The sequence below is a fragment of the Eretmochelys imbricata genome, chromosome 2 (genome assembly GCF_965152235.1).
Source record: "Eretmochelys imbricata isolate rEreImb1 chromosome 2, rEreImb1.hap1, whole genome shotgun sequence".
NCBI classification, from domain to species: Eukaryota; Metazoa; Chordata; order Testudines; family Cheloniidae; genus Eretmochelys; species Eretmochelys imbricata.
In genome coordinates, this window is record NC_135573.1 from 46,448,382 (window position 1) to 46,469,960 (window position 21,579).

General features: G+C 43.1%; 1 protein-coding gene across 1 annotated transcript in view; it reads right to left on the reverse strand.

The window, feature by feature from the left end:
* Window positions 1–345: 345 nt before the first annotated feature.
* LOC144260330 (Y+L amino acid transporter 2-like) overlaps window positions 346–21,579 on the reverse strand; it is a 38,914-nt gene continuing 17,680 nt past the window's right edge. Inside the window, exons 5-10 of the mRNA XM_077808935.1 lie at window positions 20,780–20,903; window positions 19,859–19,962; window positions 10,446–10,542; window positions 4,667–4,816; window positions 1,881–2,064; window positions 346–692 (exon numbers count right to left, since the gene is read on the reverse strand). Coding sequence (XP_077665061.1) covers window positions 601–692; window positions 1,881–2,064; window positions 4,667–4,816; window positions 10,446–10,542; window positions 19,859–19,962; window positions 20,780–20,903 — 751 coding nt within the window. The 3' untranslated portion in view covers window positions 346–600. The remainder of the gene's footprint in view (window positions 693–1,880; window positions 2,065–4,666; window positions 4,817–10,445; window positions 10,543–19,858; window positions 19,963–20,779; window positions 20,904–21,579) is intronic.

The following is a 21,579-nucleotide window of genomic DNA, read 5'->3' on the forward strand; positions in this document are numbered from 1 at the left end:
GACTTTCTGAGCATTGGCCTGCTAAACCCAGGGTTGTGAGTTCAATCCTTGAGGGGGCCATTTAGGGATCTGGGGCAAAAAAACAAAAACAATATTGGGGATTGTGCCTGCTTTGAGCAGGGGGTTGGACTAGATGACCTCCTGAGGTCCCTTCCAACCCTGATATTCTATGATTCTATTATTCTCCCACCTCAGCTTTAGAAATGTAAATCTAGTAAGTGTCTGATTTGCATTATATTCTTTCATTTGTCTTTTTATTTCTCAAGCTTCTGCTTTGCACTGGATAGATTTATTCCAAAAGGCTTACAAAAACTAACACTTATGTAACATGAAGTGCTTATTCATACAGTGCTTTATATTTTCAAAGCACTTCACAATCATCAGCTAATCATCAGCATTAATGAACAAAGTTAGAAAAAAATCCTGTTGAACAGGGATTGGTAAATACCCTTGGCAGTGAAGGGGCTAATAAAATAAGCACAGAAATATTTAACATCAAACTGATGCACAGTGTAATTGTTGGTGCTTTTGTGTAACCAACCCTACACAAAGAATTTCAGACTCTAAAAATGCTTCAAGTATGAAAATGTCCAGACAACCCTATCTGGCTTTAGCTTCTGTCTGATCCACTTGAATGTCCAAGTCTGTCAGACAACAGTAGAACAACATCTGAACATATTTTGTTGTTGTGGCTGCAAGATAAAAAAAACACATTAATGAGACAAAGTTACAATAGAACTTTGATCTTTTATAAACTTTGTGTCCAAGGATATCAAAGCACTTTACAAACATTAGTTAAGCTTTGCAACCCCTCTGTGAAGCGGATTAAATCCATGTTTCCAATGGGTAAATCATTCACAGAGACATCAAAGCCCAACTTTGAAATTCTTACTTTTTAATCAGCCCTTCACTGAATTTAATGGAAATTTGTAAGAGCTGGGATCAAACTGAACAAGGAGCTCAGGACTGAGCCTTTCAAGACTAGTCTGTGAGTCAGTAGCAGAGATATGCATAATCCTCTGCAGCCACTAGTTTCTGAACCTGAGTCCACTAAATTAATGATTTAATAATTTAGGAAACTTTCTGCTGATGTTTACAAGCTCAAAACCTCACATCAGCTTATTTATACAAGTTATGGCATCTGTCCCATCCTACACACACACACACACACTTTTTCAATTGTTCCTGGAAGAGAGCACCCAGAAATAAGTATATGTACAGCCCTACAGGACCACCAATTTTTTCCCCAATGCAAATGTTAGCCCCTTACCAATCTCAAATATCCATCATTATAGCAGAATTCACATTTTAACTGGGTACCAAAAAAGGTGGTCTCCTCTAACTCAGATACTATACTAATTGGTCAGTCAGTGAAACAATACAGTGATGTGGTACTTTCAGCCCTCCAGGAGACCAAACATGAATGAGTTTAGTCTTTAGAGACAAGGTGGGTGAGGTAATATCTTGCTGGACCAACTTCTGTTGGTGAGACACAAGCTTTTGAGCTTACACAGAGCTCTTCTTCTGTCTTCAACACTAGGAGGACTTTTGACTGAGCCAACGTAAATTATTCCTTCATAATGACTTATAATTAATGTATTGTAATATTTTTATTGTATCTACATGAAGGAAAATTCTGTAAAGTTGCATGGTTCAGGTTATTTTTTCCTCTAAAACATTTCACAAACTCAGTAAAACTTCCTAGACATGTTATGTGATATATATTAAAAATCTCAGAGGGAACAAATTTTACAAAAATCCAGAAAAAATAGCTAAGTTTTTTTTATGTTTTCTGACAAGATTCTCACAATTTATATTTACAGGTGCCTGCACGTAGAGATGTACATATTCACATACTAATGTAAACCTACATTGCTTACCAGAGAGCCACTGAAGACATTTAGGTTTCTTTTCAGATGGTAAATAGACTCCCAAATAATATGCAGGAATTCCAGAGAGGGCTATGCCAATTCCAATGAGAGCATGGATTGTGTTGCTATAGAGAGGAACCATGACGAGGAAGATGGAACATAAACAGTATACTACAGGAAAGAAGAGGCTGAGCTGCAGATACAAAAAGATCAATGTGAATTAAAAGAAGCAATCAAACATACTGTTGAAAAATGTGAGGCCTTACACACTGAAATGCTAATGAGGCTTGCCTGTAAGGCTTGCTCAGCCTGGAAGAGGGAGGGAAGCTAAAAAAGGGAAAGCTGTTACAGGAAGGAGTGGTGAAGAAGAGGTGGGTTGCTTCACCTCATAGACTACTGACAACAGAGACACATCAGCCAAGAGGAAGACACTGTCCCTAAAGCTGCACCGACCAGCTGTGAAGCAAGATGCCCCAAGAGGAGGGGCTGGAGTTAGATCCTAATAAAAGACAATAGACCTATTAATAGGCCAAGCCCAAAAAGCTGAATCTAGAAAGATGGGCTAGAGACAGGCCACCTTTCCCTTCACTTGGAAGGACCTTTCTTTTGCCTCTTTTTTGGTTTAACTTGAGGACCCTTCATATACTACAAAGTGGGGGGAAGGACATTATAAATGACTTGAAGAGTCTGGAGGAGAATTGGGGGATCACCTCTGCCCCCCAGGTGTAAATGCATGTGTGTGTCTGTATCTGTCCATCCTGTTTCCAGGATGGCACAAACTCAGCTCCAATTGCCATTTATCAGAGATCCACAAATGCAGTAAGAGCAGAGCACTGAAGCTGAGCACTACCATGTAGGGAATTTTTTCTCTAAGCTTTGAGTGCAGAATTTTTATCATTTGTATGTCAGAACTTGAATGAACCCAGCTTGACTTTCAAGAGTCTAGAGTTTGCAGAGTTGACAGTTAGAAACACATAATTTTGCTTGTAAAATCAGCAAATCTGATATGGAAATAACTGGAAAACAAATAGGGAAGCCCATAATAAACTTTTTTACAGATTCATTTCTCAAAGTAGAACCACACTGATACCTCGCCACTGTTCTCAAGAACAGCCTTTCACAACATCATGACATTTTAAGAGCTAGCTGTAATGTATAAGACAGAGAAAGAGGTTTTGTATAAATATTATTTTTATGTAAATAAAATGTAAATTGAGGAAAACAATACACTGTGAGTGCACAAAATTCCATGCAAAAATATGAGGTCAGCTAAGCAGGCAAAGAGTAACAGAAATTGATAAATTGGCACCCATAGTCAGCTTAGATAAACTCTCTGCATGCACTCTTGGGTGTACTGAAGTCTATGGCAAAATTCCCATTGATTTGAATACGGTCAGGATTTCACTCTCTCTCCTCTCTTCTGCCTATTAGCTGGAGAGTTTGTAAATTAAGTGTGAAGACAATAAATTTTATCAAGGCTATTTGTTGTCAAGCAGGGCTGCATATAGTAAAGTGTGGAATCCAATAGTTCATTTTTACAACTTTTTGTGGGCTGCAGCAGACCGATGAGCAGCTTATGTTTTGTCGGTCTGATATCCAACAGAAAGCAGAGCTGGCTGGTCAAAAAACAGGAAAAATTTGAGCAAAAGTTTCCTCTATTGCTTGTTGTGTTGTGTGGTTTTTTGTTGTGTTTTTTACATTCAAAATTTGAATGAAATTTTCAAACTTGACATTAAAAAAAATTGACTAGCTTTGGAGAATTAGAAAGTTGACTAGCTTTAGAGAATGTACTTCAATGCTGATTGTACACAGGAGTTCTACTTTTGTGGTAGATGCTGGATAGGAATCAAAACATTGCGCTCTTTAATAACACAGAGACAAAAACTGATGCTGGTAAGGATGGTGCAGGAGACTGTGACAAGACAGAGTCAAAAATAAAAAGGTCTTTGGAAAAGCTCGTGAAGGGGTATTAATTTGTATTCTATATTCACTTGTCTGACTGAATGTTACTGCGTAACACTCCTCTGTACTTGAAGAGTGTACAGGATACCATTTCCTGGAGGACCCAAGTAGCATTAATATACCTCACTCCCCCACTACCATATGTATCTTGGATGGCAAAATATATATGGATGAAGGGAAGAGGAAGTAAAGTACTAGTCCTACAAAAGAAGGAGAGGTGGAACTATTGTCTGGCAGCTCAGAATTTCCCAAACTATGAGAGGTATAATCCAACCTGAATATCGAACTGTGTCAGAGTCCTAGGCACCCTGGCTGTAACTATGGCAATGTAGAGATCCACTATGAGAAAAAATTATTAAACAAAAATAAGGGCCCATCCAGCTTACACACGATGGATTAAGGAGCCTAGACAATTTCATTTTAAAAACAAAGAGGGTTTTATCTGATGAAGTGAGCTGTAGCTCACGAAAGCTTATGCTCAAATAAATTGGTTAGTCTCTAAGGTACCACAAGTCCTCATTTTCTTTTTGCGAATACAGACTAACACGGCTGCTACTCTGAAAGAAGCAAAAATGAGTCACAAAATCAATAAATGTCAATTTTTATACTGTATATAGCAAAAATGCCATAATAGATATCCTTCTGAAAGCTGGAATACAATTTGCTCCTTAACTTGTGACAATGTATGTTAAAAGGACTTATGTGGCTAAAAAGAGTAGCATATAAGGGAAGTGCTGACACATCCTTAGTACTAAGGATATATACTGTAATGTATATACAAACAGATGCATTGACTGTATATTATGTTTTATTTCCTTCTGTAATGTACTTACTTTAATAGGCCGTGGCCTATCAGGCTGAGTATGTCTCAGGTATATTAATCCTGCAATAGACAGCCCAACATACAGCCAGTAGTTGAAGCTGTAGTAATTAATGAGGAGAAAGACATCTTCCACAAGGAGGTAGAGCAAAGTCATGAAACCCTACAGACATAAAAAGGGGGGGGGGGAGCCTTTTTAAGTAACAAAATAGTTTTCTTATGAAACAAAAACATACTATATATTAATTACTATATATCAAAGGCCTGATTTTTAGTGGTGGTGAGCTCTTAAGTTCCAACTGAAATCACTGGGAGCTGTGGTCTCAGAACCGCTAAGAAATCTATAAGTGCATTGGTGGACAGTGCTCAGGGAATGAGCAGCTGTTCTGTATTTTGTTTTCTCCTCACTGCTCAAAGTGTGGTCCCATACCTTATTTACCTCACACCAGTCAAATCCTGCTCTGAAGACAGAACCATTGATTTCCTCATGGGCTTGTCTATGGTGCTCATCAGCATACTATCTGAGTGCTTCACAAACATTAGTTTATCATCACAACACCCACATGAGGTGAGGGGGTCATATCCCCATTTTACATATGGGAAACTGAGGCATAGAGGGACTACAGGTCAAAAATTTCCACCTATGTGGTGTCTAACTTGAGACACCTAGAACCTGTGTTGTCAGAGTTCTGAACATTATACAGTGCTCTATATAAAGCATGGCTCTCATTGACTTCAGTTACATCAGTGAGTGCTCAACACTACTGCAAATCACATCCAGGGTCTCAAGTCAGGAACCCAGAAAAAGAAGAACAGATAATTAGTGACCACCTGTGAATAGTATGGTCTAGGGACTTGCCTAGCATCACAGTGGAATATCTGAGAGAGGCAGGGACAGAATCCAGTTCTCCAGGGTGACATTCAGCTGCCTTAACGATGAGGCCATCCTTTCTCTTCCTGAAATTCTCTGGCTCATTCATGACTCCCCTTCCAACTTCTAAATTAGGCAAGGACCCAACAAACAACAACCTCATTCAGAACACAGCCCTGATCTATCCCCAGAGCAGATCCATTGTGGGCACTGAATTAGGTAGGGTCCAGTAGTTAAAAATAGTATGTGATCATGCAATTAATGACTGTTTCATAATGCACACAAAGGGGCACAGCCAGTTTTTCTGGCTTGGCCTAGCTTTTGAGTACTTGACTATGCAACCTTAATAATGTTCTTTTGATGTACTTTATGTGTAATTTCCTCATTTTTAAAAGAAGCAAACTGAAAAAAAATTCCATCATGTGGCATCATACTGACACCCACATGGTTCATCAGCCACATTGGAATCTTTGGACCCACTTCACAGACCTCTGCCCCTTGAACTAGCAGAGTAACTGGTAGCAATAGTAGTTTGTCATTTTCTCTGTAGACCAGCACTAGAGGGGGATGAGCCCATAGGTGCCGACTCCGTGGGTGCTCCGGGGCTGAAGCACCCCCGGGGAAAAATCGGTGGGTGCTCTGCACACACCGGCAACTCCCTGCCCGCCCCACCCCAGCGCACCTCCGCCTCCTCCTCTGAGCGCACCGCTTCTTCCCTTAGCTCCCACCTCTTCCCACCGCAAAACAGCTGTTTTGTGGCGGCAAGTGCTGGGAGGGAAGGGGGAGGAGAGGGAATGCGGCGCGCTTGGGGAAGAGGCAGGGCCGGGGCGGGGATTTGGGGAAGGATTCCAATAGGTGCAGGGAGGGGGTGGAGTTGGGGCGGGGACTTTGGGGGCAGGGCAGGGGCAGAGTTGGGGCGGGGCTGGGGTGGGAGGAGGCGCGAGCTTCCACCAGCACTGGGAAAAGTTGGCCCCTATGGATGAGACATCCACTTTGCCAGTGGATTTTACAGATATGCTGCCAGCAGAGGAATGGTGAGACTCAGGAATCTTGAGTTCCATTCTAGGTGATGGAAGGGAGTGTACTCTAGTGGTCACAGAGCCTTCTGCCTGCCCTCCCCCCACACTGCCAAGCTTGACTCCTGTTTTCCCAGCCCCTCCAATCTTTAACTGTTCCAGTCCTTGTCTCTGGATCCTTCTCTTTGCCTATCCAGTCCCAGTCTCCACTCCTCAGGCTTCTCGTCCCAGTCTCTTCTTGGCTCCCAATCATTCCCAGCCTCTCCACCCCACTGGTTCACTGTCCAAGTCTCCTGGCCCAGCTAATCCTATTTTCTCTTCCCTCTTTCCTCTCCCCTCTTCTGCCCTCCAGCCCCAGTCTCATGAGACTCCTTATCCAATCTATTCCCTCCCCCCAGAATCCAGTTCTCCAAGGTGACATTCAGCTGCCTTAACGACGAGGCCATCCTTTCTCTACCTGAAATTCCCTGGCTCATTCATGACTCCCCTTCCAACTTCTAAATTAGGCAAGGACCCAACAAACAACAACCTGCTCCCAGGCCCACCTCTTGTCCTCTCTGCATTTGAGTCCGGAGGCTTCCACCTCCATTCTGCCTGGGTGCCAGCAGTTTGAGGGGGCGGGGGTGTCATGGAGGCTATGTCTACACAGGAATAAAAGACACTTGGCCTTGGGCTGCAAGAGTGGAGATACGGGAGCTTGGGCTTCAGACTGACCCTGATCATCTACACAGCAATTTTTTTTTTTTTTTTAGCCCCACAGTCTGAGTCCTACAAGCCCAAGTCAGCTGATCCAGGACAGCCACAGCCATGGCGTGGGTCTTTTATCCCTGTGTAGATGTACCCTTCGAGCACAGGAGAGAGACACTCCCTGCTCTCTATTCTAGTGCCTAGCCCAGCCCCAGCCCAGAAGAGCTGGGAGCAGCCCCTAACAGGAAAGTTCTGCTTCGTCCCTGTTGCTCTGGGCTGGTGGAAGCATGGGCAATTGCTCGATGGGGACAGTCAATTTGATCAACAGTAGGAGCTCTGAAGGGATGGAATATGCACAGTGAGTACTGAATTTTCAGAGATTTTAGCAGCTAAAAACTGAAAAAGTCTCTCCTAAGCATGTGTTAATGGAGACTCTGAAAAGGCTTATCTCTTGGCCAAATTTGGGCAGATTTTCACAAGGTCAGCAAAAGGCACATCCCTGACACAAAGGCCACTCAATCCTCTTCTGAATTTCAGATAATTATTCCAAAGCACATGGGCACCAGAGCTGTTCAAAATAAATTTTTTTAAAAATCACCAAGATTTTTTAAATTGGGCAAAACATTATCATTCCCTAGCCTCATTCTCAGAGGTTGCTGGACTGTTTTGGTGGAAATTTTCCAAAATATTGATGCCTGAGGCAGACATCTGGCATGTAAAATTTTAGCCCAAGTGGTTACATTTTGGCAAAGTTATAAGCAATACTAAACTAAGCGTCATAATCGGGAGCGTTAGGCAACCTCAGTAACAGTCAGTGCTACTGGCCTTGGGTATATTTTAAGAGCATATTAAAATAGGCTACCCAGGCAGGCCTGTACTCACATGAGCACAACTACAACTTCCTACAGTATCTTTCTGTCACGCCCCTTGCTCCCCTTCATGAATGCTTCTCTGAGGAATAGCCTGGGCTTGAAGTTACCCCAGGAGCTTTGTCATGGAATTGTTCAAGTGAACTGTAAGGCAACCTTTATGAAAAAACTTAGTCAGTCCTCTGGGTGGCTACTGAACACAGAGTTCAATGTCATCACTCATTCTTTCTTTCTTTTCTCCTTTGGACTGTTAGATTTGTCAAATTTGCAAACTTTACTCATTTTATCTAATGTACTTTACTTATCTAGGGCTTGATCCTGCCCCACTGAAGTCAATGGGAGTTATGACATCAGTTAAGTTTAATAGTAACAATAATAACACCACCAATATTTATATAATTATTTTGTGTTCAAAGCACTTTACAAATATTAGTCAGTCTTCACATCTCTCTGGTAAGGTAGGCAAATATGTATTGTTTTCCTCCTTTACGGATGAGGAAACTGAGGCGAAGATGTTCAACTGATTTGCCCAAAGCTAGAAGAGGAGTCAATATCAGAGCCATAATTAGAACTGAGGAACTCCTAGCTCACATTCCTTGGCTCAAGTCCACCGGACAACACAATACAACAATTTTAACTTTTAAATATCTGCCTTGGAACAAACACTGTATAGTACATTGTATTCCTGTGCACTGAGAACAATTAAGCAAAGATTCTCTTCCTTGTACTAGAATGCTCCTCTTTTTGAGCTTTCTACAAACAATTGGACTTCAATGAAAGTTATGGTATTTAGCCCAAAAGACTGCAGAACTGAGTCCAGATGTGATTAAGCCTAAAATCTCTGAATCTTAACCACTGATTTATTAAAGAGTTCAACTGAAGGAGTGCATTCTTCCCTTAATAAACACAGAAAACTTCTATTCTGATAAATAGGAATTATGTTCACATGTTAAGAGAACAAACCCTTCCCTCTGATACAAATGTAATTCCCACTAGTGGGAATATTCAGACTCAAATGACTCATTCCTAGATTCCTACATTAAGGCAAAAAGGCACTTTGATCATCTGCATAAGACAGGCTAAAGAATTTCACCAAGTGAAATGAATACTTTAATAAACAACAATAAATGCTTTATATTGGCTTGTGCCCCTTCACTTTAATCTATTCGATTTCTGGATTAGTACTTGCAATCATTTGTTCTAATTTTGTATCTTACAGCTCCTTGTCCCTGTGTCCCACAATCTCGTTTACAAGGAAATGTCAATCTTGCTCCATAACATCTCATTTTAATTTCTAAATAAGATTTTAAAAATATCTACAAGTGCTCATCACAAAGAAGATTCCTTTGTGCAATTAGAGAAGAACAAAGTAAATATGGATGTAAAAGTCTAGCTTTAGGAACCCAATTTTAAATACTTTGATCCAAGTACTTTAAGTGCTGTGACAAATGTGTGTATATATTGTTTTAAAATTCTTATATACTTTAGCCCATGACTACATAAACCATTCTTCATTGGGAAGCTGGTAGCATTTCATTGTGAGTCAATCTTCCTCTTACCCAAAGCTAACTAAACTCATTCTCTTTTTAGCGTGTGGTATTCACCTGAGAATTTCAGGTATGTGGCTTTGTGAATATGCAAATCCACACAAAGACTTAGGCTATGTACGTACTACAGCTTACGTCCATATTAGTTTTGTCAAGAGTGTGAATAAGCCACCTCCCTGAGCGGTGCAAGTTACACCGACCTAAGCGCCGGAGTGGACAGCGCAATGTCGGCGGGAGAGTTTCACTCGCCAACGTAGCTACCGCCGTTTGCAGGGCCTGGAGTAATTCAGTCAATGGGAGATCTCCCTCCTGCCGCCATAGAGCGTCTGCACTAGCCGTGCTGCAGTTGCGCAGCTGTAAGCGCTGTGGTGCAGCTCTAGAACAACTGCTCTCTATGTTGTTATGCATTTTAAACCTTCTCTTTTTTCTAACCTCGATCAGAATACACAGACTAATTAACGTTAAATCTGGTATAAACTGGGGATATTGCAACAAAAATTCAAACTATTTTTAAAACTGATTCAGATAAACCCCTACAGATGATTTTATAACTAGTTTGGGCTGATTAACCCTGTCCTCCGGGCCTAATTCTCATTCACACTGAGATCACTTTACCTGGGTGGCCTTAGTGTAAACGAGAATCAGGCCGTGTGGTTCCAACTGTTTTAAAAAACAATTTAGTTCAACTAGCCATTTTGGGGACAGGCCTGGAGAAATTGAGTGTAAAGGGGATTCTTAATACTTTACCATTTTGCGATTCCTAAAATAGTGAGGGAAGAAGTGGGGAAGTACTATTACTTACATTAAAGAAAAGAGCAGGGATTGGTGTGAAACACTTTATATGAATCAAACTCAAACTGTCAGGAAGGTGTCCTTCTCTGGCTCCAACATAAAAAAGCCTAACACAAAAGGAGAGAAAAAAGTCTAATTAGCCAAGCAGAGTCCTTCTGCTTTTCCACAAAGGCAGAACCAATTATCTTATTTTTTGTTGTTGTAAACATTTATGGAGAAAAATGCTTTTCTGTTGTAAGTACCATTCTTTTGTCCACCTTTGCCTTTCACTGAATAATAGACAGCGCTAATGTACATGCCAGGGCACAAAAACGCCTCCATCATTAAGAAATGATTTGACTTAATGTGACAAATGTAGATCAGACTACTAGGTAATCAGAAGACTGCACTTGCCCCATTTTAAGTAGCTCTTCATTTGAGAGTTCCTATAATAAAATCTGTACTACTGACAATCGTACTTCACTGCAAGCAGACGTTTACTGTAGAAACATTGCACATTTCACTGAAAGAACTTCCTGTAGCCTGAAATATGCAGAATGCTATTGCTCCTAAAATGTCAAAAGTCCCTACCAGGACTATCAAAAGCCAGAACAATGCTTAGAGAGGGGGCAATTTGCCAGCAAAAAACTATATAGTCCAGTCCAATCCTCTGTGCTGAGCATGCTTTCTTTTTAGGGGAGAGGAGCCATATCTGCACCTTTGCATAGCTGGAGAAGCTCCATGCAGTCTTTTAGATTGCAAGCTCTTTGGGACTGGAATAATCATTTACTATATGTTTGCACAGCACTAGCACAAAGGAGCTTTGACCTTGTTTGCCTCTAGTCACGAGCACAACGTTTAACTAACTATCTGCTGGTTTCAGGGTAGCAGCCGTGTTAGTCTGTATTCGCAAAAAGAAAAGGAGGACTTGTGGCACCGTAGAGACTAACCAATTTATTTGAGCACGAGCTTTCGTGAGCTACAGCTCACTTCATCGGATGCATTCAGTGGGAAATACAGTGGGGAGATTTATATACATAGAGAACATGAAACAATGGGTGTTACCATACAACTGTAACCAGAGTGATCACGTAAGGTGAGCTATTACCAGCAGGCGAGTGTGTGTGTGGGGGGGGACCTTTTGTAGTGATAATCAAGGTGGGCCATTTCCAGCAGTTGACAAGAACATCTGAGGAACAGTGGAGGGTGGAGATAGCGGGGGGGATAAACATGGGGAAATAGATTTACTTTGTGTAATGACCCATCCATTCCCAGTCTCTATTCAAGCCTAAGTTAATTGTATCCAGTTTGCAAATTAATTCCAATTCAGCAGTCTCTCGTTGGAGTCTGTTTCTGAAGTTTTTTTGTTGAAGTATTGCCACTTTTAGGTTTGTAATCGAGTGACCAGAGAGATTGAAGTGTTCTCCAACTGGTTTTTGAATGTTATAATTCTTGAAGTCTGATTTGTGTCCATTTATTCTTTTACGTAGAGCCTGTTCAGTTTGACCAATGTACATGGCAGAGGGGCATTGCTGGCACATGTTGGCATATATCACATTGGTAGATGTGCAGGTCAACAAGCCTCTGATAGTCTGGCTGATGTGATTAGGCCCTATGATGGTGTCCCCTGAATAGATATGTGGATACAGTTGGCAATGGGCTTTGTTGCAAGGATAGGTTCCTGGGTTAGTGGTTCTGTTGTGTGGTGTGTGGTTGCTGGTGAGTATTTGCTTCAGGTTGGGGGGCTGTCTGTAAGCAAGGACTGGCCTGTCTCCCAAGATCTGTGAGAGTGATGGGTCATCCTTCAGGATAGGTTGTAGATCCTTGATGATGCATTGGAGATGTTTTAATTGGGGGCTGAAGGTGATGGCTAGTGGCGTTCTGTTATTTTCTTTGTTGGGCCTGTCATAGAATCATAGAATCACAGAATATCAGGATTGGAAGGGACCTCAGGAGGTCATCTAGTCCAACCCCCTGCTCAAAGCAGGACCGATCCCCGACTAAATCATCCCAGCCAGGGCTTTGTCCCGTAGTAGGTAGCTTCTGGGTAGTCTTCTGGCTCTGTCAATCTGTTTCTTCACTTCAGCAGGTGGGCATTGTAGTTGTAAGAATGCTTGATAGAGATCTTATAGGTGTTTGTCTCTGTCTGAGGGGTTGGCGCAAATGCGGTTGTATCGTAGAGCTTGGCTGTAGACAATGGATCGCGTGGTGTGGTCTGGATGAAAGTTGGAGGCATGTAGCTAGGAATAGTGGTCAGTAGGTTTCTGGTATAGGGTGGTGTTTATGTGACCACCACTTATGAGCACTGTAGTGTCCAAGAAGTGGATCTCTTGTGTGGACTGGTCCAGGCTGAGGTTGATGTTGGGATGGAAATTGTTGAAATCATGGTGGAATTCCTCAAGGGCTTCTTTTCCATGGGTCCAGATGATGAAGATGTCATCAATGTAGCGCAAGTAGAGCAGGGGCATTAGGGGATGAGAGCTGAGGAAGCGTTGTTCTAAGTCAGCCACAGACTCCAACGAGAGACTGCTGAATTGGAATTAATCTGCAAACTGGATACAATTAACTTAGGCTTGAATAGAGACTGGGAGTGGATGGATCATTACACAAAGGAAAATTATTTCCCCATGTTTATCGCCCCCTCACACACCCACCCTCCACTGTTCCTCAGACGTTCTTGTCAACTGCTGGAAATGGCCCACCTTGGTTATCCCTACAAAAGGTTTCCCTCTCCCCCCGGCTCTCCTGCTGGTAATAGCTCACCTTAAGTGATCACTCTGGTTACAGTGTGTATGGTAACACCCATTGTTTCATGTTCTCTATGTATATAAATCTCCACACTGTATTTTCCACTGAATGCATCCAATGAAGTGAGCTGTAGCTCACGAAAGCTTATGCTCAGATAAATTTGTTAGTCTCTACGGTGCCACAAGTATTCCTTTTCTTTTAACTAACTACCGTAATTAACTAAATAATGCACTGTGGATAGCAGTGGGAGGGATAATGTAAGCTTCAAACAAACAGTACTGGAATGTGCTGGACTTTTCTCCTGAATTTGGTTCTTTCATACTTATAGCTGTAGACACAGAAGGTGAGACCTACAGGATTATAGCTGCATCTTGGTTTTAAGTGTTTTGGTTTTCTTCCAGTGTCTCAAGTATATACCTGTCCACAGACAACATGAAATTATGCTAAATACTTAGCTATAAAGCATGAACTATTAGCACTGAAATAAATATTTATTAACCCAAAATATTAAAAGCTTTATTTAGATTCAGATTAACTTGCAGCTATATACAACAAATTCACCACATTTGTTAGGCCAAGGGCAGTGTTGCTCCCCACAAATGAATAATAACTCCACACTGCACTTGCATATTCTGAATTATTTTGCTTTGGCATTACAGAAAGATAATCATGGAACTATATGATATTATAGGACAAAGATGGTGCTAAATGATGACCTTTTATCCTCGGATTGTGGCATTCCTTCAGGTTTGGTACTTCTAATGTATTCATGCACATGGCAACATTAGCAGACTTTCAATTCTGTTGAATAGGATCTGTGTCAAATTTATGGTGAGATTGATGGTTTATATCTATGAAAGTTCAATTCTGGCTTGACTGAAAGGAATTTTTTTTCCCTTTGTTGGGCCTTGTTTTTCTGTTTAAAGCAGTTCCAATTCTGTTTATTATTTATGAGTTATCAACAGGAACTATTATTGGATCAGTTTCAAATATCACAGTATAGCAATATTCTTTGACAGATGAAAAAGGAAGAACACAAATATTCTTCAGTATAATGCAAATAAAATTGGACTATTAATTGACTCTAAAATAACACCTCTATCCAGTTGTGCTATTTCTCATTAGAATCTGGAGGTGTGCTCAGAGATCACTTTGCCCTGGTGTACACAAGGACTTTAGGTCGAATTTAGCAGCATTAAATCGATGTAAACCTGCACCCGTCCACACAAGGAAGCCCTTTATTTTGACTTAAAGGGCTCTTAAAATCAATTTCCTTACTCCACCCCTGACAAGTGGATTAGCGCTTAAATCGGCCTTGCCGGGTCGAATTTGGGGTACTGTGGACACAATTTGACGGTATTGGCCTCCGGGAGCTATCCCAGAGTGCTCCATTGTGACTGCTCTGGACAGCACTCTCAACTCAGATGCACTGGCCAGGTAGACAGGAAAAGAACCGCAAACTTTTGAATCTCATTTCCTGTTTGGCCAGTGTGGCAAGCTGCAGGTGACCATGCAGAGCTCATCAGCAGAGGTGACCATGATGGAGTCCCAGAATCGCAAAAGAGCTCCAGCATGGACTGAACGGGAGGTACGGGATCTGATCGCTGTATGGGGAGAGGAATCCATGCTATCAGAACTCCGTTCCAGTTTTCGAAATGCCAAAACCTTTGTCAAAATCTCCCAGGGCACGAAGGACAGAGGCCATAACAGGGACCCGAAGCAGTGCCGCATGAAACTTAAGGAGCTGAGGCAAGCCTACCAGAAAACCAGAGAGGCGAAAGGCTGCTCCAGGTTAGAGCCCCAAACATGCCGCTTCTATGATGAGCTGCATGCCATTTTAGGGGGTTCAGCCACCACTACCCCAGCCGTGTTGTCTGACTCCTTCAATGGAGATGGAGGCAACACGGAAGCAGGTTTTGGGGACGAAGAAGATGGTGACGATGATGAGGTTGTAGATAGCTCACAGCAAGCAAGCGGAGAAACCGGTTTTCCCGACAGCCAGGAACTGTTTCTCACCCTGGACCTGGAGCCAGTACCCCCCGAACCCACCCAAGGCTGCCTCCTGGACCCAGCAGGCAGAGAAGGGACCTCTGGTGAGTGTACCTTTTAAAATACTATACATGGTTTAAAGGCAAGCATGTGAAAGGATTAATTTGCCCTGGCATTCGCGGCTCTCCTGGATGTACTCCCAAAGACTTTGCAAAAGGTTTCTGGAGAGGGCAGCCTTATTCGGTCCACCATGGTAGGACACTTTACCACTCCAGGCCAGTAGCATGTACTCGGGAATCATTGTAGAGCAAAGCATTGCAGTGTATGTTTGCTGGCGTTCAAACAACATCCGTTCTTTATCTCTCTGTGTTATCCTCAGGAGAGTGAGATATCATTCATGGTCACCTGGTTGAAATAGCGTGTTTTTCTTCAGGGGACATTCAGAGGTGCCCGTTCCTGCTGGGCTGTTTGCCTGTGGCTGAACAGAAATGTTCCCCGCTGTTAGCCACGGGGACGGTTGAGGGGGTAGCCACGCGGTGGAGGGAGGCAAAATGCAACCTTGTAATGAAAGGACATGTGCTATGTATGTAATGTTAACAGCAAGGTTTATCCTGAAAGAGTGTAGCCACTGTTTTATAAAATGTGTCTTTTTAAATACCGCTGTCCCTTTTTTTTTCTCCACCAGCTGCATGTGTTTCAATGATCACAGGATCTTCTCCTTCCCAGAGGCTAGTGAAGATTAGAAAGAAAAAAAAAAACGCACTCGTGATGAAATGTTCTCTGAGCTCATGCTGTCCTCCCACACTGACAGAGCACAGACAAATGCGTGGAGGCAAATAATGTCAGAGTGCAGGAAAGCACAAAATGACTGGGAGGAGAGGTGGCGAGCTGAAGAGAGTAAGTGGCAGACTGAAGAGAGGGCTGAAGCTCAAATGTGGCAGCAGCGTGATGAGAGGAGGCAGGATTCAATGCTGACGCTGCTGGAGGATCAAACTAGTATGCTCCAGTGTATGGTTGAGCTGCAGCAAAGGCAGCTGGAACACAGACTGCCACTACAGCCCCTGTGTAACCAACCACCCTCCTCCCCAAGTTACATAGCCTCCACACCCAGACGCCCAAGAACGCAGTTGGGGGGGCCTCTGGCCAACCAGCCACTCCACCACAGAGGATTGCCCAAAAAACAGAAGACTGGCATTCAATAAATTTTAAAGTTGTAAACTTTTAAAGTGCTGTGTGGCATTTTCCTTCCCTCCTCCACCACCCCTCCTGGGCTACCTTGGTAGTCATTCCCCTATTTGTGTGATGAATGAATAAAGAATGCATGAATGTGAAGCAACAGTGACTTTATTGCCTCTGTAAGTGGTAACCGAAGGGAGGAGGGGAGGGTGGTTAGCTTACAGGAAAGTAGAGTGAACCAAGGGGCGGGGGGGTTTCATCAAGGAGAAACAAACAGAGCTTTCACACCGTAGCCTGGGCAGTCATGAAACTGGTTTTCAAAGCTTCTCTGATGCGTACCACGCCCTCCTGTGCTCTTCTAACCGCCCTGGTGTCTGGCTGCGCGTAACCAGCAGCCAGACGATTTGCCTCAACCTCCCACCCCGCCATAAACATCTCCCCCTTACTCTCACAGATATTGTGGAGCGCACAGCAAGCAGTAATAACAGTGGGAATATTGGTTTCGCTGAGGTCTAAGCGAGTCAGTAAACTGCGCCAGCGTGCCTTTAAATGTCCAAATGCACATTCTACCACCATTCTGCACTTGCTCAGCCTGTAGTTGAACAGCTCCTGACTACTGTCCAGGGTGCCTGTGTACGGCTTCATGAGCCATGGCATTAAGGGGTAGGCTGGGTCCCCAAGGATAACTATAGGCATTTCAACATCCCCAACAGTTATTTTCTGGTCTCGGAATAAAGTCCCTTCCTGCAGCTTTTGAAACAGATCAGAGTTCCTGAAGATGCGAGCGTCATGTACCTTTCCCGGCCATCCTACGTTGATGTTGGTGAAACGTCCCTTGTGATCCACCAGAGCTTGCAGCACTACTGAAAAGTACCCCTTGTGGTTTATGTACTCGCCGGCTTGGTGCTCCGGTGGCAAGATAGGGATATGGGTTCCGTCTATGGCCCCACCACAGTTAGAGAATCCCATTGCAGCAAAGCCATCCACTATGACCTGCACATTTCCCAGGGTCACTACCCTTGATATCAGCAGATCTTTGATTGCGTGGGCTACTTGCATCACAGCAGCCCCCACAGTAGATTTGCCCACTCCAAATTGATTCTCAACTGACTGGTAGCTGTCTGGTGTTACAAGCTTCCCCAGGGCTATCGCCACTCGCTTCTCAACTATGAGGGCTGCTCTCATCTTGGTATTCATGTGCTTCAGGGCAGGGGAAAGCAAGTCACAAAGTTCCATGAAAGTGCCCTTACGCATGCGAAAGTTTCGCAGCCACTGGGAATCGTCCCAGACCTGCAACACTATGCGGTCCCACCAGTCTGTGCTTGTTTCCCGAGCCCAGAATCGGCGTTCCATGGCATGAACCTGCCCTATTAGCACCATGATGCATGCATTGGCAGGGCCCATGCTTTCAGAGAAATCTGTGTCCATGTCCTGATCACTCACGTGACCTCGCTGACGTCGCCTCCTCGCCCGGTATCGCTCTGCCAGGTTCTGGTGCTGCATATACTGCTGGATAATGCGTGTGGTGTTTAATGTGCTCCTAATTGCCAAAGTGAGCTGAGCGGCCTCCATGCTTGCCTTGGTATGGCTCCGCACAGAAAAAAGGGGCGGAACGATTGTCTGCCATTGCTCTGACGGAGCGAGGGGTGACTGACGACATGGCTTACAGGGTTGGCTTACAGGGAATTAAAATCAACAACGGGGGTGGCTTTACATCAAGGAGTATTTCAGGCAGGACTTCACGGAGGGTTCAAATAAGAAATGGTGCACCTAAGTAATTGTTCTTATTGGAACAAGCAGGTTGGTCTGGCCTCTGATTGATACGTGGCTAGATTTACCTCACTGCACCTTCTCTGTGAGTGACTGCAGTGTGACCTAGAGGAATGAGTCCCCTAGACGGGGGAGAGGGGGAAGAAAATTAGTACAAAACAAATCTGGTCTATTTCTTGTTTTGATCCACTCCATCAATCTTTTACATCTTTGGCTGGCAGCAGACGGTGCAGAAGGACTGCAAGCCATCCACATCTCATGGCTGCTTGGCAGAAGACGGTGCAGTAGGACTGCTAGCCATCCTCATCTCTTGCCTGCCTGGCAGAAGATGGTACAGTAGGACTGCTAGCAATCCGTATCGCCTGCCTGCTCACCATAAGATGGTTCAATAGGACTGACTGCAGGACTAAAGAGAATGACCTGGTCAAGTCACTCCAAATTTAGTCCCTGCGCCCATGTCTGCCCAGGCGCTCCTGGCCGATGTGGCCAGGAGCACCTTGGACATGACGATGATGGCTACCAGTCGTACTGTACCGTCTGCTGCCACAAGGCAATGGGTTGCTGCTGCTGTGTAGCAATGCAGTACCACGTCTGCCAGCACTCAGGAGACATACAGTGATGGTTACCTGAGCGGGCTCCATGCTTGCCGTGGTATGGCGTCTGCACAGGTAACTCAGGAAAAAAGGCGCGGAACGATTGTCTGCCCTTGCTTTCACGGACGGGGGGAGGGAACGGGGGCCTGACGATATGTACCCAGAACCACCTGCGACAATGTTTTAGCCCCATCAGGCACTGGGATCTCAACCCAGAATTCCAGTGGGCGGTGGAGACTGCGGGAACTGTGGGATAGCTACCCACAGTGCAACACCCCGGAAGTCGACTCTAGCCTCGGTACTGTGGAAGCACTCCGCCAAGTTAATGCACTTAATGCACTTAGAGCATTTTCTGTGGGGACACACACATTCGAATATATAAAACCAATTTCTAAAAAAACCGACTTCTATAAATTCGACCTAATTTCGTAGTGTAGACATACCCTTTGTTTTATTTACTCAGATTTTACCCTACAAGCTTTCTGAGCCACAGAGTTTTGCATTGGGTTTTACCTACAAATAAAAGAAGCGAGGCGCAAGCCCTGAGTGGCCTACAATCATAGGGCCACACTATGGCAGCTAATTACTGCTTGGCAAAGGAGGCCGTGCTGAGCTGTTCTGGAAACATTGTGCCAAGACACAAGTGTACCTCATACAATGCCTCCCAAAGCACCCCACCAGGAAAGGGTAGTGAATCTGCTGTATCACTAACTAGGAGGGGCAGTATACACAGATGTACAATTTTACAAGGCCTTCTCCCTATCATTCCTCATTTCTTTTGGGATGGTTCATTCCCCAGGTGGCACTAATAGGGAACATTCTTTGTGCACCAGGAATGCAATCCGTGTCAACCATGCATGGGCGTCTTAGACCCTCACTTCCTAGACCAGCCACATCTTCTTGTAGCAAGTCTGCCAGTCAAGTTAGACCAAAGAAACTCAACAGTCACTCCTGTTAACATTCTACTGCTACCTTTAGACTGCATTCTTAACATTATAGAATGTATTATTTATCCTACAATACTAAACACCTGAAAGGGAGATAGTCACAGATTCTTAACTTCAGCAAGTCCCACTGCAATGTATTATTAAATGATGCCACTTACTACGAAGTGCTATTGATTGCCCTTGGAGTACCGGCTGCTTTTGACATGTTTGATGTTTCATACCTGGAAGCTGCAATAGTTGATGAGTTTAAGCCACCATAACAGGACATGGCCACTGCAATAGGAATTATCCACTTAGCATAACTAAGGGTTTCATTACCAAATGTCTGCAATAGAAAGAAAGAGCATGAGGCTAATTACATTAAATATACAATGACAGTCTGCAAAACTGTCAGGAAAATTTATCAGTCCAAGCACAGAGTCTCTTAGCCCATTCTTTACCATGATGATAATGAAAATTACTCCTGCTGAGCGGGTGATTGGAATTTTGAAAGGCTGATCAATGCTAAGATAAGTCCTACATTTGCATTAAATCAAAACTGGATTTTTGTTAATTTCTGTAAATTGGGTTTGAAATAGTGGTTGTCATGCAGATTAGGATATATAAATCTATGGTTGAATTGTGTGTTAATAACTATAGACTTTCCATATTGTATAATATGCTGACTATATTTGTTTGTATTTTGGGGGGGTGAAATGCTAATAAAAGTTTGAGCAGGGTTCAGCATAAATTTGTCTCAAACCTATTTTTGTCAGTATAGAGTGTGCAGTGACAATACTGAACACCATGAAGTAGAACTACAGCAAAATTGGACCCTAAAGCAATCCAAACTTTCTACTCCTTATTCTCTGGGTTTATTTAAAAAAAACGCTACATCTAGGTCATTGTTAGGATCAGTATTTGCAGAGATTATTAAATGGTTTAATAAGCATCAGTTCACAGAGATATGCATTATGCCTGAGTCATCACAGTGTACTGGTGGTATTACACAGGAACAAGTAGTTATTGCTATTAAACACACATACAGAGGAAATACTTTAATTGGTAGGGTAAGATATCTGCTGTAAAGGGACGACATGAGAATCTTCCACAGAATTATATATATTGTAAACATTTGCCTTAATAAACTTCACACAACTTACCACTGCCACTGCGTCGCTTGTTAGGAGAGCTGGCATGTCCAACACTACATAGTATGCTATGTTAGTCAGCAAGTAAATAATGGTCACAATAGGCATTGAAATTGCAATTGAGAGGGGTAGATTCCTACAAAGAGAGAGAGAAAATGGTATTGCATCATATTGAAATGAGAAATGCTCCTCCCAAATACAAGTGCGTGGGGTAATATCTTTTATTGGCCCAGCTTCTGTTGGTGAAGGGGACAAGCTTTCGTGCTTACACAGAACTTTTCTTCAGGTGTGGGAACTTATTCAGGCCTGCTCTACATTACAGGGTTAGGTCGATATAAGCTGCCAACCTAGCTCCAGAAGTGCCTTCACTTAAATTTGGCTCCTGTCAATGTATGTGCCTCTCCATGCTGATTGAGGCTACGTCTACACTTTCCAAAGTAATTTAGTATCGAATATTACCCCTAAGAATTTGAACCTTTTAACTGTTAGGTGTAGACCAGGCCTTGGAAATGAACATGTTTCCAGAACACTAGTATAACTCCCTTGTCTCTCACTTTTGCCCCAGTTTATTATTACCCTTGATTTTGGCTCATTTCCTCGAAGGTAAAATACAGCACTGGCTGACCACAAAAAAAAAAAAAAAAAAAAAGTGGGAATTTGAAAGGGCCTGTGGAAGTTAGGCACCCAGATCCTATTCATTTTCAGTGGAAGTTGGATGCCCTAATTCCTTAGGTACCTTTGAAAATCCCATCCTAAAAAGTAAAGAAAATAATGTCACATATGGAGCTATTGACTTTTTGATATAATAATCT